The 27852-nt window shown below is 39.5% G+C and overlaps 1 protein-coding gene across 1 annotated transcript in view; it reads right to left on the reverse strand.

The window, feature by feature from the left end:
• Nucleotides 1–27852, reverse strand: part of LOC124865699 (furin-like protease kpc-1) — a 312042-nt gene that overhangs the window by 44812 nt on the left and 239378 nt on the right. Inside the window, exons 14-15 of the mRNA XM_047361035.1 lie at nucleotides 6775–6885; nucleotides 6482–6575 (exon numbers count right to left, since the gene is read on the reverse strand). Coding sequence (XP_047216991.1) covers nucleotides 6482–6575; nucleotides 6775–6885 — 205 coding nt within the window. The remainder of the gene's footprint in view (nucleotides 1–6481; nucleotides 6576–6774; nucleotides 6886–27852) is intronic.

Below are 27852 nucleotides of genomic sequence, written 5' to 3' on the forward strand. Positions count from 1 at the left end.
TATACGGTGTCCCACAAAATTTAGGTGATGGCAGCAGAATATGCCTTTTAAGAGAGGTGAAGATCACCACGTGAGAAAATCACCATGCAAGAAAATCAATCTGTTGACAAATTTAAAAAAGGGAATATAAATAGATCATTATCATTGTCGCAGCTTATTTCAGCCTCTGCACACACGTTATTATCTATTGTGGCTTATTGATCATTAGAGTCACTCTCTGTCTTGAACATATATGGCAGAAGTGCTTGCACCAGGTACACTTCCTCTGTGTGAGCTGCATTCCTAAACTAAAACAATCTGTCTGAGTGGATAAAAATGCTTTAGAATCCACCCTGGAATCAGCTAAAAGTTGCTCGCCCACCATAACATTTACCAAAGCCAACTAATCACTCTCATACTTGAATCTTTGCGTCAGCCCAGCCTTGTTTCTATTATTCTAGCAATCTACCGCCAGACCTTATGACCCCCTATGCCATCAGTTACCTGGATGATCATTACACAGAAACTCACGTTTTGTTTTAAGCTCGCTTTTTAAAAGTTTGTATTTTAGTGACCTTTTGCATTTGCAGAAATAAACTGCTTTTGTATCCTGCATTTTGTTGGCTTCAGCTTCTGGGACCAACTAATCAACCTTAATACCAAATCAAAATGCCAAGAGAGTTGTCTACAGCAGGTAAGATATTGCTTAAAACCTTTTAACAGCATCCTACTTCAAAACTTATGAACTATCCCTTTAGGCATTGTTTTATGTTGCTATATCACAATTTTGATAGGATTTATGTACTTGTAAATGTGTCCCTTTTACCAGCAGTTTTTAGCTTATCTTTGCAAAAGACAGAAAATTATGACATTGACTCGAAAACATTAATGTTCACAAATCAGAATTTTTGGAAGTTGTATTTTACAACTAGCTGCCTTTCCTTCATTTAAATTACACAATGATTGATTGAAAATCACTGAGTAACTGTGTAAAATAAATACAATCAAACATGCTGGTTTTTATTAGACATGCTGACAGGCAGAATTACACACACAATAAGTCAGGTTAACTTTTCCACATCCTGTTGTGACAAGGTAATCATCTCATCTCTGTACGATTAACACTAAGACATGAACCTGAGCTCAATCCTTTCATTTCAGTCTCTACTAAAACCTATAGGATGGCTTTAGGTTTAATTAATTGCTTTAGGTTTAATTATGTATTATGTATGATTTAATTTTGGAAAAACAGCAAGGAATTACTACTGTGCGCTCTGCTCTGTTGGTGAATTTACATCCAAATCCAGCTGCTCTTGTCTGTCATGCTGAACGTGCCAAACAGATGGACATGGCAATGATCTGCCCATAACCCCCCAAAACATGTGGGGGAAAAAAAGCAGGTAGAAAGACGAGGAGAAAGAGAAAAAAACAGAGAAACAGCAGAAGGGAATATTAGCTAAATGATTTAGATAAGCTCTCACCCCCCCCCCACTCCACCACCAGCAGCACCCTCCCTGTCCCTGTTCATCACAAGCAGCACATCTGGTGTGACAATGGCACATCGCAGAGAAAGCTGCCAAGCTGCAAAAAGACTGACAGCCTGCTCCTGTTTATGGCATGTTACCACGGCAACACGTCCATCAATCACACCTCGCAGCGATGTCCTGACCCACGCTTTCTGCCAGGGAGCAGAGCTGCAAAGATGAAGCCTTTTCAATTTACATGCTGACACACTCCCTCTCTCTCGCTCTCTGCTATTTCACAAGTACACTAACTCACAAACACAGATAACTTGCTCAAACTCAAATGTGCACCAACAGACACGTATGCCTGCTGTCACAATCAAATATAAACACATTTGCATGTATGTGGCGGTACTCAAGAAAACACAGTTTTGCCATTTTCAGCAAATGACACTGCCAACACATTACACATCATAGTGGGATTCTTTTTTTTTCATCTCTTCTATCTCTTCTATTCTCAGATACAGCTCATGACAGAGAAACCCAAAAACAATTTGTATGACATCTTCGAGCTTCCCTGACTGTTTGCAGAAGTTTGAATTTAAAACCAATTCTGCTTAACTTGCAAGTTTTCAAGTGCAACAGGAACAAGGAGCGACTACAGAACAAAATGTAAATGAATACAGTACACAGTAACTTGCAAAAGTGTTCCAACCCCTTAAACGTTTTGTATGTTGCACCACAAACACAAACTTTAGTTTGTTTCATTATCATTTTAATTAGAAAAGTACTGCATCATTTTGAAGCTGAATGCTAAGAATGCATGGTTTTCAAAAATGTTTTGAAAAATCATAAAACTATGTCCTCTGTTTATTTAAACCCCTTTACCCTTTTGCCCCTAAATACAATCCAGCTGCATCCAACTGCATTTAGAAGCCACCTAATTAGTAAATAGTGTTAGGAAATTCAACAATATTCTAGGCTTTAGACATCTTACACAGCATAGTTTAACCTATTAATGCAAATAAGTAAGAGAAGAGGCATAACTGACAAAAACTAACAACACAGCCATCCACCTCAACTAGAAGACCAGGCAAGGAGAGCAGCGATCGCAGAAGCAGAAGAGAGGCCCATGAGAACTCTGGAGGAGCTGCAGAGATCCACAGCTGGCCCACATTATTAGTGGTGCACTGCCTAAATCTGGCCTTTATGGAAGAAAGCCATTGTTTAAAAAAAATCATACGATGTCTGGTTTGCAATCTATTATAAGCCCTGTAGGGGAAACCGCTAATATGTTCAAGGTGCTCTGGACTGAATAAACAAAACCTGAACTTTCCTACATGCAAAAACACTGTGGGTGATGGGCAACTAAAACTGCACCTCACCCTGAATACTCCACCTGGGTCAGTGGTTTACTTTCCAACAGGACAATGAAACCTAAAAGTAAAGCCAGCAGACCATAAACAGCTTGAACACCCTTGGCAATAGTTGAAGATTGGTGTGCGCTCCATCCAGCTGACTAAACTTAAGCTATTAGGCAAAAACAACTGTGCCAGTCTTTCAATCTATAGGAGTAAAATGCTGGTAGACATATCCCAAAAGACTTGCAGCTGAGGTTGAAGTTAAAGGTGGGGCTGTAATAAATGCCCCTCGTACTTTTCAGAATTTCTTTAGTGTAAAAACTTTGAAAACTGTGTATCATTTCCATCCACATTACAACAATGTGCTAATTTGTGTTGGTCCATCACATAAATATATTTAAGGCTGGGGATATAACATGACAAAATGCACAGAAGGATTTGAAGGGTGTGAATTCTTTTGCAAGGAGATATCAGCACATCTGGTGGTTAAAATAGAGAAATGTGCATTTTACGTTAGAGTAAAAGTTTAAAATTGTGGATAACAAACTTTATTTTCATTTCTTGCTAAGACTTGGATGAAGAGGCTGATCTGACCAATCTGATCTTATCTACCATATAATTCTTACAGGAGCTGCATCAGGTTAGCTTAGCTAAGCTAAGAGCCCTTTAAACTTCAATGATCACTTTTACATCCCATTTGTTGAATCTGTAAAAATAACCTTATACAGTAGCGCCTATAATGATTCAACCTCCACTACAACTTTGTTGTTTTGGCCAAATAAAAACAAAATTAACATTATGACACTCTTTATAAGAGCACAGATTTGCAAATCAGCTGTGGTCTCAGATTTGTTTTTTTAGTAGCATCATGTTTGCAGGAGATATAACACTTCAAATACCAGGATTGCTTATGGTGATGTTCAATTACACATTAGTCATATGACAAGTCAAGAGGATTGTCTGAAACATTCAAACAAGACATCATTGCCATGCAAAAAGACAGGCAACGGTCCCAAATGTTCCTTCAGATAGGAGTGGAAGCAAGAGTTCAGAAGTCAGATGTCAAAGGAGCAGCGGCTACTCCACCTGATCATGGTAGAAAGAGGAAGCTATAAAGGCTGCCAAAAGACTGCAAAAGACCTGCATCAAGACTTAGTGACAACAGCCACTGAGGTTCTTAGTTTGCACAATAAGACATATACTGAAAACTGAAGGGAGCCATGCCTGACATTTTGTACTTTTTTGAGCCAAAAGCACAAAAAATCAGCTCCAGTTTGCTCACAGCTATACAAATAAGCCAGAGAGGTTTTGGGAATCTGTTCTGTGGAGCGGTGAATCACAAACTGGATTTTTTGGAGCCTATGGATCAGGGGAATGTCTGGAGGAGGAAGAATGAAGCATACAGTGAAAAGATCACCATTTATTCAGCGATGCATGGCAGTGGCTCAGTGAAGCTCAAGGGTTGCTTCACTTCATCCTCCGGCACCTGGACTCCACAGGAACCTACGCCAGGATCCTGTTTGTGGATTTCAGATCTGCCTTCAACACCATCGTCCCAGTTCTGCTACAGGAGAAGCTCTCCCAGCTGAGTGTGCCCGACTCCACCTGCAGGTGGATCACTGACTTCCTGTCTGACAGGAAGCAGCGCGTGAGGCTGGGGAAGCACGTCTCTGACTCCCTGACCATCAGCACCGGTTCCCCCCAAGGCTGTGTTCTCTCTCCTCTGCTCTTCTCCCTGTACACCAACAGCTGCACCTCCAGTCACCAGTCTGTCAAGCTTCTGAAGTTTGCGGACGACACCACCCTGATCGGACTCATCTCTGATGGTGACGAGTCCGCGTACAGATGGGAGGTGGACCATCTGTTGGACTGGTGCAGCCAGAACAACCTTGAGCTCAACGCTCTAAAGACAGTGGAGATGGTTGTGGACTTCAGGCAGAACCCAGCCCCACCTGTCCCCATCACCCTCTGTGACTCCACAATTGACACTGTGGAATCTTTCCACTTCCTGGGAACCATCATCTCCCAGGATCTCAAGTGGGAGCCAAACATCAGCTCCCTCATCAAGAAAGCCCAGCAGAGGATGTTCTTCCTGCGGCAGCTGAAAAAATTCAACCTGCCAAAGACTATGATGGTGCACTTCTACACAGCCATCATTGAGTCCATCCTCACCTCCTCCATCACCATCTGGTACACCGCTGCTACAGCCAAGGATAAGGGCAGGCTGCAGCGTGTCATTCGGTCTGCTGAGAAGGTGATTGGCTGCAGTCTACTGTCGCTCCAGGAACTGTACACCTCCAGGACCCTGAAGCGGGCAGGGAAGATTCTGGCTGATCCCTCCCACCCCGGTCACAGACTCTTTGAGACTCTCCCCTCTGGCAGGAGGCTGCGGTCCATCCGGACCAAAACCTGACGCCACAAGAACAGTTTTTTCCCATCTGCCACCAGCCTTGTTAACAAAGCCCGGAAACCACCCTGACAACCTGTAACTCTATGCGTTACATTAACGCTCAGCTTGGACTCCTGCTTTACTTGCACTGCCATACTTGCACAATGATCACCTGCACTGTTGTATTGCTCTTGCATCTTATACTGCTCTATATTTACTCTCACTCACTTAAAACTGTGCACATATATTTATATTATATTGTAGATATATTTATACTGTTTAATTTGTATTGTATTGCGCTGACTACGCCAAAACAAATTCCTTGTATGTCCAAAAACGTACTTGGCAATAAAGCTTTTCTGATTCTGATTCTGATTATCTGGCATTAGAAACAGAAGGAAAACATGGATACAATCAAGTATGAGAAAATCCTGGGAGAAAATATCTGTTTCTGAGGAAGGTGAAGCTCGGGAGTCATTGCACCTTCAAACAGGAAAATAATCCCCACCTTATCATAAAGTCAACGAAGGCTTGCTTTCAGAAGAAGTTCTGGAAGATACTAAAGTGGCCATCACAGTCACCGGACTTTGGTGGGATTTAAAAAAAGAGGTTTCAACACGCAAACCAAGAATATTTGCCCATGAGCAGTGGGCTAGGATACCTCAGGAATCCTCCCAGAAGCTCGACTCTGAATCACATTTGCAGCTGGTCATAACATATAAATGGTGCTCTGTTAAATACTAGAGACACTTGTCATGGGGAGGTTGAGTTATTTTCAGACAGGAGTTGTCATTAAAATTAGAATTCTTTGTTAAAAAACAAACAAAAAAAAACCCACTTGTAACTGTTATTGTGTGCTGCTATTTAAGCTATTATGATTTGTATATTATAAACAGCTGCTAGGTTTTTGCGGCACTAGTGACCTTTATTTTTCAGTGTTTTTTGACAGTAGGCAGACAAGAAACGGGTTTGGAGAAAGAGTGGGAAAGACTGGTACTGTGGCCGGGTCTTGAACCCAGGACTACTGCATCGAGGCGTGAAGCCTCAGTACGTGGTCACTTAAACCCCTATACCAACAGCTGCTGGTTTTTATTTAGCCAAAAATCCTTGAAAAATTTTAGGTTCATCTGTACTTTGCCATGCACTTTATACTAAAATAACTGGTTCACTGTTATAAATTCATACTGGATTACACGTTAAAATTGAGATACAAAAGCACACTATATCTGGTAAAAATCACACACTATATCAGAGGAGACCAAGATATATTGAAAAGATTGCCATCTGACCTGCACATGCTCCAAAGTGTTGACTTCATTAGCTGTCCCTTGGCAGGCATCAGATTCAATGTTGATGCTCACTTGGCCTCCAGCAGAGAAAAATCTACAACAAAAAGAACAACAATAATAATGATAATCATAATAATAATGATAAAATAGTAATAATAATAGTAATAATAATAATAATAATAATAATAATAACAACATGTTACTAATGTAAGTATGAAAGCTTTACAGTTTTTTACAGCATGTGATGTGTAACTGAATGTAGCTAAAAGTAAAATCCAAACAGGTTTCTGTACCTGGCAGGATTAAATGAGACGTTTTGCATGCACTTCCGTTGTGGAGCAGCACTGCGGAACAGTGCAGCCTGCTGTACCATCAGCCCAGCGTCTAATACTCCAAAACCATATCTGCAACAAGCAGCAGAGATGCACTTTCAATGTGTGTGTTAGTGAACATGATAATCTGATATATGCTATGGCATTAAACTCCTTGCATCTGTTCCAGTCAAAAAAAGTACATTTAAGCCCAGATTTGGATTTAAATTATTTCCATTCAACCAAGAGATTTGCTTCTGACAAGAATGGAGGCTTCTCTCAAAACATAATGAAATAGTATGAGTTTCAGTTTTGAAAAACTTTAAAATGTAAATTACTTACATTTTATTAAAAAAAAACTGCATGTCAAATGTTATTTAGACCCTTCTCAATACTCTTTATTGTCGTTAAAGCATTAAAACCCTTCTTACTATTGCTCACTAGCTTTTTACATGTTTCCTCTGGTATTTTCACAATTTAGCTGAGGTGATGAGCCCCAGGTCTTTAAGGTTGGGAGGCCTCACTGCCAACCTCCCAATCTTTAGCTCCCTCAATAGATTCTATGTCTGTTGATAAAACAGTACTTTGAACCAAAATCTGACAGGATTATTAAAAAAAGGTGTGGACTATGCTTAAAAACTAGTTTTGTGTCATTAAACCAAGCAAATAAACAAACTCAGCAATTCCAGAAGAAGGAAGTGTCAAATATACAACCAAAATTATGCCAAAAGCATGAAGGTGGCTAAAAATGTTGTTTCTCTGCAGCTTGCTAAAGGAAATTTAACCATGTGTCAGTGAGGATATATGTATATATTTGATGTATGTATAATTTTGACCCCAAGAAAATCTACAAAAAATTCAAATTTGTGCATCTAACTTTTGTTTTTAAAAAACATTAAAATATATTTGTTGTATAAGAATTCAACTTTGGCAAAATAACGATTTAGTTGCATAATTAAAACCCGAAATTAATCCAACATTCATTCCCATGATATTTGCATGTGAGCATTTGACCAGGAGTGTAAAAGTGAGTTGGAAGAGTAGCAGTTTACGCTGCCGTAGCAGAACAACATGAGGAGGCAACAAGTTATTGATGAAGGAGACGTTGTCCTCTGACACAATCACTTCCTGCTGCCTGGGCTGTGGCTGAGTGCTGCTGTTTGTGATGCCTGTAATTGTCTGGAGGATTGATTCGAAGCAATGTTCCATCTCACAGACCGTAATCAAGCCTCATTATTCTTTCTTTGCCACCCCAATTTTGATGCTGGCGACACAATGGCCGACCTTTAAGCTGCGCTTCTGCCTGGTGACTGTATGACCACTGCCTATCATGCTCTCATTTCCACTTTACTAATCACCATTCTGGAATAATCTTCTCTCATTTTCCTCCTTTGCCCTATATTTCCAAAAGACTTGGCGTTTCTGGAAAATCTTCTCTGCTCTTCTTAATCACTTAAATTTAGCACTCTAATTCATTCATGTTGAAATGACGATCCCAAATTTCTCTTTTATAAGATGCTAAATTGTCCATATTTATACCCCTTTCGCTTAAATAGCAATCCTCAAACTAGATAACAAGGCCATAACTGTCTTTATATTCCCGTCCTTTTGGAAAATTAGAGGGATTAACAAGCTTCTAATTTCTGCCATTCTTACCACGCAGATCATGTGCCGTTAGTGTAAAATAACTGCAATTCATTATCCTGATGAAGTGGTCTCTTGGAGAGGCATTTGGGACAGGAGAAAGATAATAATAATAATAATAATAATAATAATAATAATAATAATAATAAGCATATTAATAATACGTTTTATTTGTCTGCGACTTTCAGGACACTCAAGGTCACCACACAAAACCAAAGACATAAATCATAAAACTAAGGAGACTTCAAAGAAAGTTAAGATAATAGCAAGAGAATTGTCACAAAGAAAAGGCCAGTTTAAAAATATGGGTGTTTGTTGCAGATGTCAGATGGGAGGGTTTCCCAGGGTCAAGGGGCAGAGCGGCTGAAGGCTGTGTACCCTTAATTGGATGCAGGAGGAACAGTGAGGCTGATGGGCGATGAGGATCTGAGAGCCCGGCTTGGTCTGTGAATGTGAAGGAGGTCAGTGAGATATGTGGGAGCAAGGTGATGGATGACCTTGAACGTGAGGAGCAGTATTTTGAAGTCAATGCGATACTTTAACGGAAGCCAGTGGAGCTGTCGAAGAACAGGAGTGATGTCACAAGAAGATGGTGTTCTGGTGATTATCTGGGCGGCAGCGTTCTGAACAAGTTGGAGTTTATTAGGGGAAGATTAGACAGGAGAGAGTTGTGGTAATCCAGACCGGAAGTAATCAGAGTTAACCAGGAGGGCAGTGCAGTCAGGAGTGAGGGAGGGACACAGTAGGTTGATGTTGCAGACATGGAAGTTGGCAGATCGAGTGACACCATTGATGTGGGATTGGAATGTCAGGGTGCCATTGAGGGTGACAGGCAGGCTCTTAACTTGATGGGAGGAGAAGACTGAGGAGTTGCTGATGGGGATGGTGAAACTGTTGACTTGTGTAAGAGTGGATTTGGAGCCAGTGAGGAGAACCTCTGTTTTGTCACTGTAGATTTTGAGAAAGTTAGAGGAAAACCATGATTTGAAATCCTATAGTCAGTCACAGAGGGAGGTGGGACAGTGAGAGTAGGTTTGGTTAAGACGTAGTGCTGGATGTCATCTGCATAGCAATGAAACTAAGTATTTAACTTTCGAAAGATATGGCCAAGGGGGAGGAGTTAGATACCAAAAACAATAGGCCCGAAACCAGAACCTTGGAGGACACCTGAAGAAAGAAGAGATGGCTTAGATGCAAATATTTTTAACTGAATAAGCTGAGTGCAGCCGGAGAGATATAAGGAGAACCAGTTTAGGGGAGTATCACAGTAACACATTGATGCCTGTCTGTGAAGAAAGATTAAATGGGATAAAATATCAAAAACTGCACTCAGGTCTAGGAGGATGAGGGTGGATGAAGGCCGGTGTCTCCTGTCGTCAGGAGGTCATTTGTTATTTTAAGTAGGGCTGTTTTGGTGCTGTGTTCATAGAAGTGGTTATTGGAGAGGTGAGAATGAACTTGGGTTGCAACTGTTTTTTCCAGAATTTTGAGAGGTAAGGGAGGTTGGCGATGGGACGAAGGTTATTGAAGTTGTTAGGGACTGAACCAGGTTTCTTCAGAATAGGAATAACTGCATGAGATTTGAATAGTGAAGGAACAGAGCCAGATACGAGGGAATAGTGGATGATGGGATATTGGGATTTTGCTGAGGAGAAAGTGTACTTGTATAATAGCAGATGTGAATAGAGAGTCCGGTTTTCCTGTAGAGGCATTCCAGTTGATGTCATTTGGTTTTCAGCTGATGTAGATAAGGTGAGAACCAGGAGACAGAATGTGTGAGGGAGACTGTCCAGGTTTTTAGCTGAGTGAGTGAATCCAGCAGTGAGGGAAGACTGGAGTTAAAAAGGGAAACCAGTTCATCTGAAGTGGCTGAGAGGTTGGTGCTAGGAAGACTGTCAATACCTGATGTGAGGGAAGTTAGATTAATATTTCTGATATTACAATATAAAATGTCACTTAGAGGTTTAGTTTGAGATAGTGTCAAATTAATATTGAATGAGATTAGCATATGGTCAGAGACGAGGAGGTCAGTGGCAAAACAATTAAAAGGAGTGACACAAAGATGAGCACTGATCAATAACTCAGTCTGTTGCCCTGCATGGGGCTCTATCTCCTCAAGCTCAGACTCTCAGTGTCTCTGAGCAGGAGCTGCAGCACACACCGCTGCTGTCCTCGCAGCACGTCAGGCAATCAATGAACATAATCTAATCAGCCACTATCACCACCATTGACTTGTAGCATGTAGGTACCAACATAATAGCATTAGGCAGACTAGTGTGCAGGGTTGAAGTGTGCTGAGTAGGTTCAAGGGCATTCAGGGTTTGTAAAAGACTGAGGAGTCACAACTAAAGCAAGCTGACAACAGATGAATGAAGAGAAGAATAAGGGTGGTTTTTATGTACCAATAAGTATAAATGAACTGAAAGCAGGGAAAAACAGTCCTGAGAGTAGATTATGTTGTAGTGTAGTACAACTTTAAGACTGGTTGTACAACAATATCCCTGAGTTTCAAAACAAAAATAGGGCAAAGAGAATTTTACAGCTCAGAGCATTTATTGTTGCAGTTATTAGTTTATCTCTCGCTGCCACAATCAGTTAAAACAAGAGAAATCTGGCATGGATGCTGTAATGTAAACAGAAAATGTTAAGATGGAAGCAAAACAACAACAACAACAAAAACCTAAAACAATATTTGACTATGACTACAAGCTTGGCTATGGGATATAGTGGGGACCCATCTAGCATAGGGGGCAGGCCATCCCTACATGGAAGCATGATGGTGGTAGCATTATGCTGTAGGGATTTTTTTTCTTGACGGTACACATGCCATTAAACACCGGAAAACCTTCAAAGACATGTTGAACTGACAGGCCCAGGCAAGGAAAGTATTAATCAGAGAAACATGGTGGTGGCAGCATCATGCTGTGGAGATTATGTCCTTCAGCAGGAACTCATAGTCAAATTTGAGGCTGCAAAAACATTTCTAGTACTTTGGGCCGAGGTTCATCTTCAAGCAGAACAAAAAACGTACAGACAGAGGTGTAATGAAATGGTTTATATCAAAGCATATTCATTATTCAGTCAAAATCCAGACATTAATTCAAATGAGAATGTGCAGCAAGACTTGGAAATTTGTGTTTATAGGAGCTTTCCATCCACTCTAATGGAGCTTGAATTATTTTGCTAAAAAGAATGGGAAACAATTGGACCTCTAGATGTAACAATATGATAGAGACATACCCCAAAGGACATGCAAATGTAAGTGCAGCGAAAAAGAGGAGGAATTGTGTTTATTTTTATTTTAAAAGACATGTACCAGCACAAATAAAATATAATACGTTACATCTTCATTGTTGATAACATTTTATTTTCTAATAAAGATTTGGAGTTAAAATCACTCTAAAATACCTTGACCCATTTGTCTGGATCTCTGTCTCAGATTATTTTCATTGACTATAGAAACAATAATATCTATTCCCCACTAGATATTTCACAGCGTGGGGCAAACTGATACCCTGACTTCTCATATAACAGACTGCTGGTGACCGTTGATCGCCACCCTCATCCCTTTTAGTGATTAAATATACACTCTCAAGCCTGTATCCTTTAGTGGGAGCACTGCACCCATTAAATCCTATAGCTCCTGCTGATCGATCGGGCTTGCTCCATGGTCATAAACCCACAAGAACAGATAACTAATACAGAAAGCTGTAGGAAACAGGTTTACTCAAAATGAAACGTGATGAAAACGACAGATTTTATGTTTCCTGTCATGTCAACGGAACTGCACCACTGAACTGAGGTGGTTTTCAAGGAGAAGCTGGTGCTTTTTCTACCATGTTGTCATTCTCAGGGGCAGGAAATGGAATTAAGAGCACACATTATGGGTAAACTTAGGTACAAAGGTGTGCAGGCCAGGATTTATGGCTGTGGGGTTTCGTGATATAGTTGAGTGGTTGGAATAACAGTTTTGTAAAATTTCTCTTCAGTATAAAAGTGATCATTGGTAATTCAAAAAATATTTTCAATCAAACCCACATAATGTAACGCATATCAAGTAATTAGTCAGAAAACACAGCCTTCCAATGTTCAACATGTTCTTTCTCCACCTCCTGCGTAGTCGGATGGAGGTTGAGCCAAGCCAACAACGGGTGACAGCCAATCTTCTGTCCACGCAGCACGAAGCATGTTAAACCCCCGACCCCTGCCTCGGATATCTAATCTGTGGCTCTCGCAATTTCTCCATCCACTCTCGCTCCTCGACAGCAATTGCCCTTGCAAACTCGTACTCTCTTTTTCTTTCTATCTGTTAGGATGGAGGCCACTCCCCCGCACCTCTCCATGGGGCCTCTTTGTAACAGTGGCGGAACCCCTTTCACTTTTTGTTCAGCCGGCCTCCTCAGCTCCTTTCTTGGTTGATATTCACATCATCTGCCATAAGGAGAGGAAGGTGCATATTTATGCAACCAGCATGGAGGTGTCGAGATCTCCAGGGTTGAGCTCTTTGCTTCGTCTTCGCACATGGTGTCCAAAACACAGATTTAAAAAACTGGTACACAGCAGCCAAAACAGGCTTTTGTAGCTACCCAGGGAACAGACTACAACCATCTCACCCCTTGTTTGCAGTGGTACATCCTGCTATGTCCCCCCCCCCCCCCCCCCCCCCCATTATGAGCGGCTATAAAGAATCACTCAAGCCGCACTAAGCAGCTGCCTGTGAGTTAGGTCATTTTCCCAGGAGCCGCAGAGTGGGCATTGGCAGAACCTCAAAAAAAAAAGAAAAAAAAAAAAGAGGACACCATCTGTTCAGGGCCTGAAAAGGTTGGTGACACCTTCTGTGGTACCAACAACTTCTAATTAAATGGCCGGGAATGATGCAGCAGCCCTATTGCATGATTTGCGGGCTTGATGGCAACGTAGCAGTTTCAAGTTTGTCAAATTCACACACCTCTCCTTCACATCTGGGCGCGCACTAATGAAAACCGAGCAAGTGAAAACAATAAGCACTTATGAAGATGGCACGCGTCTGCTGTGGCCGGGAGAAATTAGTTTGTGTTTTCTCCTTTTTTCTTTCCTCCTTTTGTGGCTCTTAGTTAGAAGCTTATCAGGAGCATAAAAGGGTGCATTAGCCTTTTGGTCATTCCCAGCATGGTTTGTTTCAGTTATATCATAATGCACTAATTTCATTAACATCAGGATTTAAATGAAATAACAAATAGAATTAATATTCATCTGACTTTCATTGCTCTTGCAGTCAAATCTATGGCTCAGAAATGTTACTAATTAGGCTTATTAAGTAATTAAAAGAGGTCTTAATTATATCTGTGCCACTGGGACCCATACTGTTGTAACCATGAAATGATGTCCTGCACAGCTCGGCTTGTTTAGCTGCAATGATGCACAGGTTTATCTATTTAATGTGCATTTTTTGGAGCATACTCTCAGGTCTGAAATTACACAGGAGAACACACTCAGCAGCACAGCCTCAAAATGTCAAGTGAATTACCTTGTGAAGAGTTAAAGGTTTAATGAAATATATTGCAGGGAGGAAAATGAGGGGTTTGGCGCAGGCATGGACTTAGTCTCAAGAGAATGGACCCTGAACAGCCCTCTCTGTCTCTAAAGCCATCAGTCAAAGCAGCAGCCTGCCGTCCCTGTGTTTTACACAAGAAGATTTCTCTGGAAGTTTCAGTGATCTACAACCCGTGACCTCACTCAAAGTGTCTGACATATTTTGATTTGTAGCTCCGGTGTTATTCAAACTCAGATTCAAAAGAAGATGAAAATGGACGGAGAGCTTTTGTTGGATGCACACCAAGGTACAGTCCTTTAAAAATGTCTCTGCCCTTGTGGGGAAAAGAGAACGGGCAGGAGATGGGGAAGCTGGGAAAATAACCTGCACTAAACGTTTGGTAGAAACCTTCAATTTTTGATCGAGAGTGGCTTGCTGTCAAATTGGACAAAACAAACACTAAACTAGTAGTTCATGTCTGCCTTTAAAACATCTAGATGCAATATTACCAAATGAGGTAGATTAAACAGATGTAGTTTGGAGATTATTGTTGTAACATATAAAAAACTCTGTGCAATGAGTTCATTAAGAAGGTCATAAACAAGTTCAACCGAATGTAATTGTAAACATAACTTTTATTTGCGCATGTCAAAAATCTTTGGTTACGAGTCTCGCTCTTCTGGTTTTGACACTCTCTGTTTTTGATTGAACTCAACGAATTTTGAGTTCTGGAAACATGAACATCCTGGGCGGGGCCTAAAGACGAACGCTGTAAGATGTTTCCCTATTGGTTAGCGCTGACTAAAGCAGCAGACTCTGATCCCCTCCACCTTTGAACTTCTGCTTGAACTGCAGGGCTTGCAGCGTCGCTTCAGTGAGGAGACATCAACTGTACAGAAGAAAACTGCGGTCAAGTGAGCCGACAGTCAGAAATACGCGGTCACGGCAGCCGACACCAGCTCTCTCTTAAAGATTAGCGTCACGCATACAAGGTTCATTAAAGTAATGGAGCAGAAAGGACACCGATCCTGGCAACGGTTGAGAAAATAAGAGGAAAACAGAAAAGTAACCTACAGAACATTTATATTAATTACATTTTTACAACTTTCACATTCATGTTTTATGTAAAATAATAAATATTTAATATTTTACTGTACAGTTTTGGAGAAATATCTTGTCAAAATACCTCAAAATGCTCAACCATTATATGCATTTGTCCCACTTTCAGGAATTTATTTCTCCAAAACCATGAGAGGTGACAACACAATCTCTTCAGATTATATTAGAGGGTCATCTATATTATAACCAGAATTAGTATTTCATAATTTCACTGTAGGTTTCTGGAGAAATACACAACTACCCTAACAAAGTACCACAAATGCTTCTTTTTGGTGAGGTCGATGAGATCCTGGGAAGTGGTCTGGACAGCTTAAAGTGCAAGAGCATCCAGATCTCCTCTGACCTCTCCTGGACCGGAAACGGCCCTCGCCTGTTGAAGAAGGTACAACAACAGCTCTTCTTCATCTCCTCAGCTGCTTACAGATGCCTACAGGGCCACGGTGGAAAGCACTCTGTGTCTCAGCATGACAGTGTGGTGAGGGAACTGCACAGGAGAGGAAGTATCACGGGTTTTGAGGACAACACACAAGATTATGGGATGCCATCGACATGGACTCTGTTTTATACTACACTTGGGGTAGTTGTGTATTTCTCCAAACCTTTACAGTAAAATTATTAAATACTAATTCTGGTTATAATATAGATGACCCTCTAATATAATCTGAAGAGATTGTGTTGTCACCTCTCATGGTTTTGGAGAAATAAATTCCTGAAAGTGGGACAAATGCATATAATGGTTGAGCATTTTGAGGTATTTTGACAAGATGTTTCTCCAAAACTGTACAGTAAAATATTAAATGTTTATTCTTTTACATAAAACATGAATGTGAAAGTTGTAAAAATGTAATTAATATAACTGTTGCCAGGATCGGCGTCCTTTCTGCTCCATTACTGTAATGAACCTTGTATGCGTGACGCTAATCTTTATGAGAGAGCTAGTGTCGGCTGGCGGGACCGCGTATTTCTGACTGTCGGCTCACTTGACCGCAGTTTTCTTCTGTACAGTTGATGTCTCCTCACTGAAGCGACGCTGCAAGCCCTGCAGTTCAAGCAGAAGTTCAGAGATGCGGGGGATCAGAGTCTGCTGCTTTAGTCAGCGCTAACCAATAGGGAAACGTCTTACAGCGTTCATCTTTAGGCCCCGCCCAGGATGTTCATGTTTCCAGAACTCAAAATTCGTTGAGTTCAATCAAAAACAGAGAGCGTCAAAACTAAAAAAGCGAGACTTGTAACCAAAGATTTTTGACATGCGCAAATAAAAGTTTATGTTTTGCAAATAACTTTTTTCTCTTTGCGAGAAAAAATTTGTCATTTTAATCAAAAAAAGTTTTATCAAACAATTTTTTTTTCTCCCCAAAATAAAATATTCCATTTAAAACAAAAAAAATAAAAATCGTTACAACTCTGAAAGTTTTGATCACAACTTAATATTTTTTCATTGAGATTAGTTTTTTTTTTTTGATTGAATATTATTTTTTTGATTGAGATTAGTTTTTTTTGATTGAATATTATTTTTTTGATTGAGATTAGGTTTTTTTTTGATTGAGAATAGTTTTTTGTTTGATTGAATAATATTGAGACAAATTTAACTCCATACAAGTACAATAATCTTAAACTTGGAATGGTATTTTGATCTATATTTGTAAAACCTTTAATTAACTTAAGGAAATTACAAGGTTGATTATTCCCTGAAGAAAAGTTATTTCTATAAACAATAGTAACAACAGTAAAAAAGAATTAAAGTACAAGTCTGCTTTTATTATTGTGTAACAATAATAAGTGACATCCAAAAGGAATCTCACATCTTGATCTTTATAACTGTTTGTTAATTTACAACTAACAATTTAATTCTTGTTAGGATTTTAAGTAATAGAACACTATACAGTAGAGCATAATTGTACAAATATGTCTGCATTACTGAGACAGTCCTAAATAAAATCCAGTGCAACTATTTTAAAGAACTAACAAGTAATGAAAATTAATAAATAGAGTCTACCTATGTGCAAACCAGACAACTAACTCTCCACATCCCCTTAATACACCACTCCTATGGTAAAACATGGTGGTGGTAGCATCATCTTGTGGAGAAGCTTTTCTTTAGCAAGAACATGGAACCTGGTCTGAATTGAGAGAAAGGTGGATGAACTATATGCAGAGAAATCCAGGAAGAACACGACATAGAATCAGCAAAAAGACTTGAGACTGTGGCAAAGCTTCACCTTTCAGCAGGACAACGACTCTAAACATAATTCCAGACCTACAATGGGAGGGTTCAAATTAAGGCATATTCAGGTGTCAAAACAGAGACAACAATCAAAAGGCAAATCTGTGGCAAGACTAAAAATGTATGTTCACACATACTCTCCATGTAATCTGACAGAGCTCGAGCTAATCTGCAAAGAATAGGCAAATATTTCAGTCTCTAGAAGCATAAAGCTGGTTCAGACACTGTACTGACATATCTGCAGTGTTTTATTTCAGATTTTTATTTATAAAAGTTTTGAAACCATGTTTCATTGTCCTTTCACTTCACATTTATGCACTACTTTGTGTTGCTCTATCACATAATATCACTGGATAATGATATGAAATATAATTTAAATAATTAATTGCTGATTTATTGTTTTTAGTGTTTGTGTTGTAAAAATATGAAGGTTAGAGGAGAATGAGCGTAATGCTGTTTTGAAACTTTCCTCATATTTTTTTTTGTATTTTCAAACCCCTGTGGCAAAATACCAAAATTACTACATACACATGAATTATGCATGAACAGAGGTTTGGAAGAGAACAGGGTCTCGGCAACCCCACCTTCCTCATAGCTCAGTAGGGTGCACTAGGGTGATGAGTGTGTCTGTGTGCAGGGGGTTGGGCAGAGGGGTGTACAGGCACCCCTCTGTTTTCCTGCTGCATCCCTCTGCTGTGAGACACGGCAACCCCTGCAGGAGGCGTTTGCCTGTCCCTCAGGGCACAACACATAAAAACTCACTGTGCACATTCACCCCAGCTCATCTGCTGACCCATCAATCAAATGTACAGGCACAAACACACAATTACCATAAACATGTTGCATTTCTGACAAAGCTGAGTTATTCCATTTCTTCAGGCTTTATATTAAAAGACACTAGAAGGCTTCAGCACTTTGTTTCCAGCTAAGTTAAGCCATGGAAGTTTGAACTAGAAAAAGGGACTCATTTGTTTTATCTGATGCAAAAATGTAAAAATTACCAAACAAGTATATGGTGTGATGAAGCTAACACTCATCCTCCTCACTATGATTATTATTGTCATCAACAAGAGGACATTTTTCTTCCTACTAATGTACACCCCCACTCACATCACCAGCCTGCACTTTCTCTCAATGAACCAACAATTACATACACACAGATCCCCCCTCACCCACCCACTGTCTACAGGAAACAATATCTCTGCACAGCTACTCCAGTATTAAGTAATAGTGGTATTGTTGGTCTGTGGCCGGGCCATTTCTTTAATTACCCTCCATACGCACACACCCTGTATCTTTCTCTCCTCTAACTAGTAGTATATACAGACCACATGCTCAGTCACAGAGTAATTGGATCAGCCATGAAAAAAGAGGCAATCTGGATAATTCATTAATATATCTGGCCGGGCAGAGACGCAAGGCCGGTTTTACAACCCCACCAGGGAGACTGAAACTCAGACTAAGAGACCTGCTGCCCTCTGACGATCTATGGTTCTTGCCTGAATTAGAAATGGCTTGCTAAAATGCATTAGGTGTGTATGCATGTTATTCTTATTTCACACACACACTTGTAGCTCGAAGATTGTTCTCATAAAGACACAGACAAATAAAAAAAATAAAAAAAACAGATTTGTTTCGCTTTCTGAGGACATTAACAGGCATGATGCATTCCAATAACTTTAACCACCAGTGCATTACTCTAAACGCTTACCCTATACCTGAGTCTGCCCTGCACCTTTACACCAAGTCTTAGCTGTCACTTAGCTAAGGAATCTCAGTTTGCCCAAATGTCAACAATGATGCACATTATGGAATGTTCACTAAAATAAGGTTAATCTAAAAAATGCTTACAGACTCAAACACTTAGTTGCACAATAATCTGGATGCACTGTACCTTGCAAAAGCCTTTACACCACTCAAACATTTCCAATCTTGTCATTTTACATCCGTGGACATTAGTGTATTGTATTGTGATTTTATGTGACAAACATAAAGTAGTGCATACATGTGAAGAGGAAAGAAAAGTAAACATGCTTTTCATCTTTTTTTAACTAATAAATATCTGAAAAGTGTGGCATGCATATATGTTCTTCTAGGCTGAATTCCATCTTAATGCTCCTAATGCAGCCCCTGCCTGCAGGTACGTTTGACGTGGTGCTATACTCTGTCCATGTTTAGGTGATAGATTGAACAGTGTTTGATATGGGATCTCCAAAGATTGGGACAATGTTTTACAACCTAATACTGGTTTCTCCCTGACCTGATGCTGTTAGTTCACTAATGTTCACTAATCTAATATCTAATCTAAGATTATATTACACCCAAGTGGACTCTGTTTACTAATTAGGCATCTTCTGAAGTCAATTAGATGCAAACGATTTTCTTTCAGGGTATCAGAGGGAAGTATGTATTAAATTCTTTCCACTTCTGTTCTGTGCTAGTATGTCACATAAAATTCCAATGAAATACTTTAAAGACACAGTTGTAGTTACATAAGTTGTGAAAAAATACTTTTGAAGGTATTGTCTTTGTTCTTCAGTCAGTGAACCAAACAGTGAAAAAAAAAAAAAAAAAAAAATACCAATGGGACTACTTATACACTGCTGCAGGATTAATTATTTTTTATATTTCCATTTTTTTCTTCCTACTGAAACACAGTTGTTTTTTTCTTTTTTGATTGTTCAGAGAAATATAAATAATACACAGGTATTATGCAACTGTTTTTGGGCTCAGTTCCTCTAATGTAACATTTTTTAATGTTCAGAAGCCATTTAAGCAAAACATGGAGCACTTGTGTGTTTTATTTAGTGTACATACTGTGGAAATAAAAAGTCTACACACCCTGAAATGTCAGGTCTCTGTGACATAAAATGTAACCAGGATAAACCAATTTAAAACCTTTTCTACTTTTTAATTTGACCAATAACCTGTACAGCTAATTTTTTTAGACATATGCCATCATTTGAAGTGCTTCTGACTAACCCCACACTAAGTTCAGCTATGGTCTGTAGAGAGCTTCCACAGCATCAGAGGGATCTTATTGTCAAAAGATATCAGTCAGGAGAAGGATACAGAGGAATTTCCAAGGTATTAAATGTACATCATCAAGTAGAGGATATAAGGTGGATGTTCATCTAAAACTGATGAAATGTCAAGAAGAAAACTGATCAGGGAGGCCTAAGGTAACACAAACATAAAATGCAGGAATTTCTGGCAAATACAGGCAGTGTTGTTAATGTGACAACAATCTTCCTCGTTCTTCATATGTCTGGGATACAGGTAGGGGGTCAAAACAGAAGGTTTTTCTTATGTAGAAAACATTCAAGTCGGTCTAAATTTCCCTAACGTGTCCTAGCCTGATCAAACAAAGGCTTAACTTTTTGACCATAATTCCAAAAGGTAATGTTTGGTGCAAAACCAACACACCACATGGCCAACACAACACCATGACCACAGTGAAGCATGGTGGCGGCAACATCATGCTTTGGAGCTGTTTTTCTTCAGCTGAAACTGGAGCCGAAGTCAAGGTCGAGGCAATAATGAACAGCTCCAAATTCTAGTTTATTGTGGCACAAAGCCTCCACGCCTCTGCTAGAAGCATTGACAATAATCCAAAGCATGTATCCTAATCAATAAAATATTGACTTATCCGGAAGATTTTCGTTTTCAGAATGGCAAACCCAGATCCCAGACCTGAATCTGATTGAAAATCTGTGGAATGATCAGTGAAGGGCTGTGCACAGAAGATGGCCTCCCAGTCTGACAAATGTGGAAAATGTTTGCACAGAAGGGGGCAGATATTGCCAAGTTAAGGTTAACTATGTTGATAGACTCCTACAAAAAAAGAAACTTCCAACTAAAATATGTTTGTTTTTTAATTCAGTTGTAAAGATTATAGGGCTCATTGAAAGTGAGAAAGGTTGTAAAATGATTTATCTTGGCATTTTAACAAAGGCCTATAGACTTTTATATTCGCAGCTTTTAAAGTAGTCCGACAGCAACAAACCAGAAAAACCAATGAATGTCTTAATCTGCCATAAATCCAGAATGTGCCTTTTATTATTCACCTAACATATATTAAAATGAATTTGGTTATGTTTGTAAAAGTATATAAAATTGTTCTCACAGTTTTTCCTTTTTAGAAAATATAGTATTGATCTGGCATCTGATCCTTATTTTAACATAATATAATATAATAAGAAAAGAAATGACTCAATTATAGAACAATAAGATACAATGCTCAACTGTTGAACTACTAAATTGAACTCTTTTCATGCATTTTAAGTCCGCCCTTGAGAGATTAAAGAACAACCTAAAGGTCTAATGTGGTGTGCAAATACAAATGAGTCAACACAAAACAAGCTTGAAACCTTCAGCATAGAAGTAGAGAATGGTTTTGAGACTCATGTTCTGTTTTTCCGACAGGGTACGTTGAAGGCAGAAGAAATTTCTTAGGATGTCAAAAATCCAGAAATAGCAGCTGTAATGGCATGAAGGACGAGTTTACTGTGAAACCAAAAGCTGAAACAAGTGAGTCTCGGTATAAAGGCCTTAACTAGAACCAGCAGAACATCATGTCATGCTGAGCATATACTGCACTTCAGGGAATGGTGTCAAAATAGAATTTTAGAGCTGCTTAAATCTCGGCAGAGGAAAGGAGTGTAGGTGAAGAGGGGTGAGCAGTGTTTCCACAATCTTCGACAGTTTCTCTGTCAGGTTCAGGGTGGGATTTGGAACTCCGGAGGCTGCCTCGTCCGCTCCCCCCACCCCCAAAGACAAGCTTATTTTAGTTGTTGTCAGATCTAACAACAGAATGGGAGGATACACATGCAGACACAGACACATTCCTCAGCGAAGCAGCCAAGTGGCAGGTACACTCCATCTAGGGTAACAGAGCAACAGATGCTATTGGCAGGCACACACTTTTCTGTCGTGTGCACATACTAGCTCATATGTTGTAAAAACCCACTGACACAAACATACTAACACAAGCTGCTTTTAGCTTATGGTGATAAAATCTCACATCTGTAAATAAGCCAAGTGTTTCACAAAATTGGAGTTTGAATTCCAGCAATGTGCCTTGCTCATGCCCGCTGAACTTTTTTCACATTTTGTCATGCTGTAACCAAAAGCTTTAGTGTGTGTTATTGGTGATTTCTGGTGAATAACTGTGGACAGAAATTGATACACACATTGCTGTAATAAATCATTTTCCCACAAACAAACTTTTTTGTCACATGGCAACAACTGCCATCACACAAATGTCACTGAATTTTTTGACTTCACTTTGGAGGATGTTTGGCCTTCTATTCTTAGTCAATATTTTTAATTTAGCCACATTGGAGGGTTTTCAAATATTAGGGTTTGGGTCATTGTCATGATGCAAAACCAAACCATACTTTAGCTAAATGTCACAAAATGATGGCCGGATATTCCGCCTCAGGATTTTCTAGCAGAAGGTAAAATGAATGTTTCCATTGATGATCGCCAGTTGTCCACTTCCTGAAGCAGTAAAGCAGCCCCAGACCATCACACTCCCACCACCATATTTGATTGTCTGTTTCTTTCCTAAAATGTGTTATGCTAGATGTAACTGAACACACACACATATATCAAAATGTTCCACTTTTGTCTCATGAGTCCACAGAACATTTTACTTGGGAATGCTGGGGAATCAAGATTCCAATCAAGATTCCCAAGACTCCCAATCTTGCGAGTCTTAAGAATCGTCAAGATGCTTATTAGCAAATGTGAAATTTACTTTTGTGCCCCTTTTGGTCATTATTGTGGAATTATGAACACTTAGTTTCACTGAGGCAGGTCAGGTCTACTGTTCTGGGTTCTTTTGTGACCTCCTGAATGTGCTGTTAGTAGCCACTCCTGCGATAGGTTCATGTTTCCAGTATTAAAGATGTCAATTAATTCCTTTCTCATCTCTTTCTTTAGATCGAGCCATGAAGTGTTGCTATTTTCACATCTTTAAGCCTACATCATGTGGTCAGACAGGTTCTATTTAAATGATTTTATGATTGTACATCTCTGGTGATCAAGCCTGTGGTTAGTGAAAATGAACCAAAGAATGTGGTAAATACCAGTTAATTTGTGATTTAATAAGGCTGGCATTTATATTTCCACACAGGGCTCTGTTGATTTGGATACCCCTTTTCCCTTAATATATGATTTTATCTTGTAAAAACTGCTTATTTGTTTTTACGCTTTTTCATTTTAAAATTTATTTTAAGATCTGAATTATGTAAAGGTGACAAGAAAGCTGAAACAGAGAAATCGGAGAGGTGGCACTGTGGCTCTGTATTTACACAAGATTCAACTAATTACCTGACTTCTGAAGGCAGCTGGTTGCACTGGATTGTATTTGGGGGTATGAGAGCGAAGGGGCCTGAATGCAAATGCATGTCACACTTATCAGAGTTCTATTATTTTTTTAAAATATTTGAAAACCATGCTTCCCCAACTTCATAATTACTGAATGAAATTTGCCTAGAGCAGCAAAACTAAGTTTAAGTGTTTTGGATTTAATTATTTCTAGATTTAAAGGAGAAAATCATTTGTAGCCAAATGACAGCCCATGACTGAGGGAAAATATCACCTATACTTTCATTTTGTTGTGGAATTTCAATCCTGATCTTCACATAGAAAAACTGCTAAACTGTCCTTTTCTTGATTCTTTTTATTTATATATTATCACCTATTTCTTTATTACTTAGGTCAATGTTATTAAAAGCCACTGTTGAGGGGATAAAGAGCCACAGATTCCAACTGAAAATAGATTAAAGTTTGTCGTTTAAACAAAATGACGAAATGTGTAAATGATGTGAATACAAGACATTGTATCAAAAATAGGTGGCTATAGATGACCCCTGCTGTCTATGACAAGATGTTTGAATGTTGGTCCTGAAATGTGTTTTCTGTGTCTGACCTGTCCCTCCAAGGCATCGCATGAGCGATGACACACTGGCCTCAATAATCTCAGAGTTAAATCATCTTTAGTTGCTCTCTAACAGCCTGACAGACAGACAGCTCTAAGTACCTGGGAGGGTGGCAAAGGGACACTTTAAAATCTCCAGTGATGAGAAGCATTGCCATTAAGAAAACAGTTAGCCACCCCCAGCTCCCTCCTATCAGCCTGAGTTTCTGGCTGCCATTTTGGCTCCATCTCAAGGCGCTATTCCGACTCTATCTCATGTCATCATTCTGGCTGCTGTTCAGCTCTCACGTTGGCTCCTGTTCAGTCTCTTCTTTTTTAGCGGGGCTTCATTGTGACTCTGTTTTAGCAGGTCACCTCCCCACCCCCCACCCCACTCCACTACCTCTCCCTCCACCCTCCACCCTCCTTTCAGTTTCAGCACCCCAGGTAGCTGGCCTCCTGCCCAGCTTGCAGATCAGTGGGAGATCCAGGCTCAGGCCTTTTGTTTGGGGTGGCATTTTGCCTTTGTTTTCCCAACTCGCCTGTAATCTAAACACCCAAAACATCTCATGCTTGACAAATCGGCCCTGAGATGAGGGAGCAGCGGAAGACAAACGGCGGGAAGCAGTTCAACCCCAGGCAGGACTGATGGTGTCCGACTGGGCCTGACCTCCCAAAGGTTAAAGACACATTCACTTACAGAGCAATCAATTACTCAGACTGTGTGGGTGCTTTTAAGCAACCTCTACTCCCGCCTTCCACACAGCCGGTGTTATTGATGAGGGTCCCAGTGTACTGCATACTCCGACCCAGACAGTGTATTGCATTTTGCAATTGAAATAAATCTCAGATTCCTTGTAGTAGTGCCTACATGTAAATACCTCTCCTACTTTACCACATTTCTGTATGCCTCCCTGCTCCCCTCCCATCTCATTTTCCTGCTTCCCTCTCTCTTCTCGGCAGGTTCTGGTAGCAGGTTTATTCTTGTAGTCAGGCTCCGTGGGCCTCGGCAGGCCCCTCAGCTGTTCTGCTGGGTTTGTAATTACCATTTCATTAAGAATGACAGTTTCGGGGGTTGAAGCACCATTTCATCCGGGTCTCGTGGGGAAGGCGCTTGCCAAATTTCCAGCGTGAGTGGCAATTATCTCTCTTCGTGTCTGCAATTCACCATTTTGTACTTAGTGGCTTGACAGTGGCGAGGAACATTTTTCTGGGGAGCAATAAAGGGTCTGAGATATTTACACTGCAGCCCACTCAAGCTCAGCTCTGGGAATGGACTGATATGAGCCATCATAAGAGACAGAAGCAAACTAAAGGAAATACTACAGAGGTGAGCACTACTTGTGTTTATTTTAATATGCTTCCTAAACAGCTTCATAAAGAACCACATATGGTTTCTGTTTAGGTTGAGATTTAATCTGCTTTTTGTAAAATTAATTACAAACTAAGAAAGAGATAATTCGATTTAAGTTATTGAATGTGATGTGTTGCTGAAATATGGTTTTTTTTGCATGGTGGTTCATACTACTATTTAACTGTGACCGCCATCAGATCTTAGTCTGAGTGGTTCACAACCTGAAAGCGAGAATGTTGGAGCCTGTGTACCATTTTTTAAGTTGTATGAGCATTAAGAGCTGACAATATTATGACCACATTATAACAAGGTGAAGAAAGGTAAGGACAAAGAGAATACAGCTGACGCCACCTCTGTAGAAAAGTCTGTCTGGATGCGTAGTTGGAGGCAGGAATAAATGACGTAAAAATCGAATTAAATGTGACATGACCACATTTCATTTGGACGTTTTTAAAACCATTGAATACGTATCTGATTTAGTACCACATCTGGAAGTGGCACAATTCAGATTTTTTTTGGAGGTAGAAAAATCGGAAATGGGATGTTCAGATTGCTGTAATTTGCCTGCTGTGTGAACTTAGCCCACTTTACTGATCCACGACATTTTTTGTTAGAGGCAAGAGATTTGTAACTAACTGAAGAGGTAACATGCATTTACTATCATGTAGGATTAGAAGTGGTGTAAAAAGATCTTGTGGATCCAGATAATAAAATGGCACAATATTTTTCATCAAATGAAATATTTCGCACAAATCGCTATCCAGTTTCACTTTGCATGTGGACTTCCTCTGGTGTAAGCGAGTTTTAAGACATTACTTTGAAGTAAGAAAGGAAGTAGTTCATGAGTTGCAAAAGCTTCTGAATAAGCCTCCACCATTTTAAAATCATTTGAGTGTCAACATTTTTGGATACCCAGCAGTAAAAAGATATGATGACTTGAAGGTGGAAACAAAACCGTTAATCTTAAAGGACTAGGATGATAACATTGATGCACTGAAAAATTGACTGATTACCAGAATTGGTTCATTTTCAGCTTGATCACCCCTGACTGGTGAGTGACTGTTTGGAAACTGATAAATGAGATCTTTTCCGGATCACTTTACCTGTAGGTGTGCTACCAAGGTGCACCGACACCTACACTCTTTAATGTGGAGAATTAGTATCAAAGCCTCAGTGTTAGCTATTTCGTCACTGAGCTATTTAAAAAGGACAGAGATCCAAGATGCAATTTCATAGAGGACTCTTTCCTACAACAGAGTGAGACATGTTTGTGACTCGTTGAGTCTGTTAGAGAGTTATACTTTAATCATTAGCATAGGCTGCTAAAGACAACTGAAATTGCCCCTGTTATTACATTTTTATTTTAAAATGATTGGAAAGTCTAGAACAGTGACAAGTTGTGACTTCGGCTCTGCTGATAATATCAAAATCTCTGATCGCTAAAGGCTGGAAAAAAATTTGAATGCTGTTCTTAGATCCCATTATATTATAGTTCTAATTAGAAATCAGAATTGGCTAAAATATGTATGTATTAGCCAGTCAATACATTACAAGAACAAAGGATCAGAAACTGGTCACAAAATTTTGAATCTCTAGATGAGACAGTATTTTCTTTTTCAGAGCTATAAAGAAAATCTACATTTGTTACACAGCACCATTAGGAAGTAGTCATAGGAAAGGAACAATCAGGAAATGCCAAACATGCCACATGGCTGAATGAGAAATCTTTTTATCACTGTTCAGAAAAAGCTGGTTTCAAAACAAAGTAGTGGAACCTGATGGTTTATTTTAGTATAAATAATGTAGGTAAAGCTATTTTTTTTTAGCTCATAATCAAGCGTCATTTTAAGATTTTGTCCTAAAAAGAATAAAGAGGTCCAAATAAAAATCCAAAAATGGGGAATCTATTTAAATCCAAGTAATCTCACTCCACTCAGTGACAATTCGGTTACAATGGCAATTGAAATCCCCCCTCAGTCAGGTTTGATTTAGTCATACAACCCTCCTAGAATCTATCGAAGGTAAAATGTGTGTGTTTATTTCATTAAAACACTAAAGTCTTAGAGATTATTATAACTTAAAACACTCCTTCTGTTTTAACTAGAGGAGGGTAAAGGTTAATACAAATCATGCCATACACATAAATGTGTGCTCTTCATAACATAGTACAAATGAATGCTTTGCCTGTCCAGACTTATTACTTGAATGAATTGCTGTAAAAATGACAGTAGAATATCTGTATATTATATACAATTTTACAGCTTGAATAAAAGTCACTTCAG

Source organism: Girardinichthys multiradiatus, chromosome 3 (assembly GCF_021462225.1).
Source record: "Girardinichthys multiradiatus isolate DD_20200921_A chromosome 3, DD_fGirMul_XY1, whole genome shotgun sequence".
NCBI classification, from domain to species: domain Eukaryota; kingdom Metazoa; phylum Chordata; class Actinopteri; order Cyprinodontiformes; family Goodeidae; genus Girardinichthys; species Girardinichthys multiradiatus.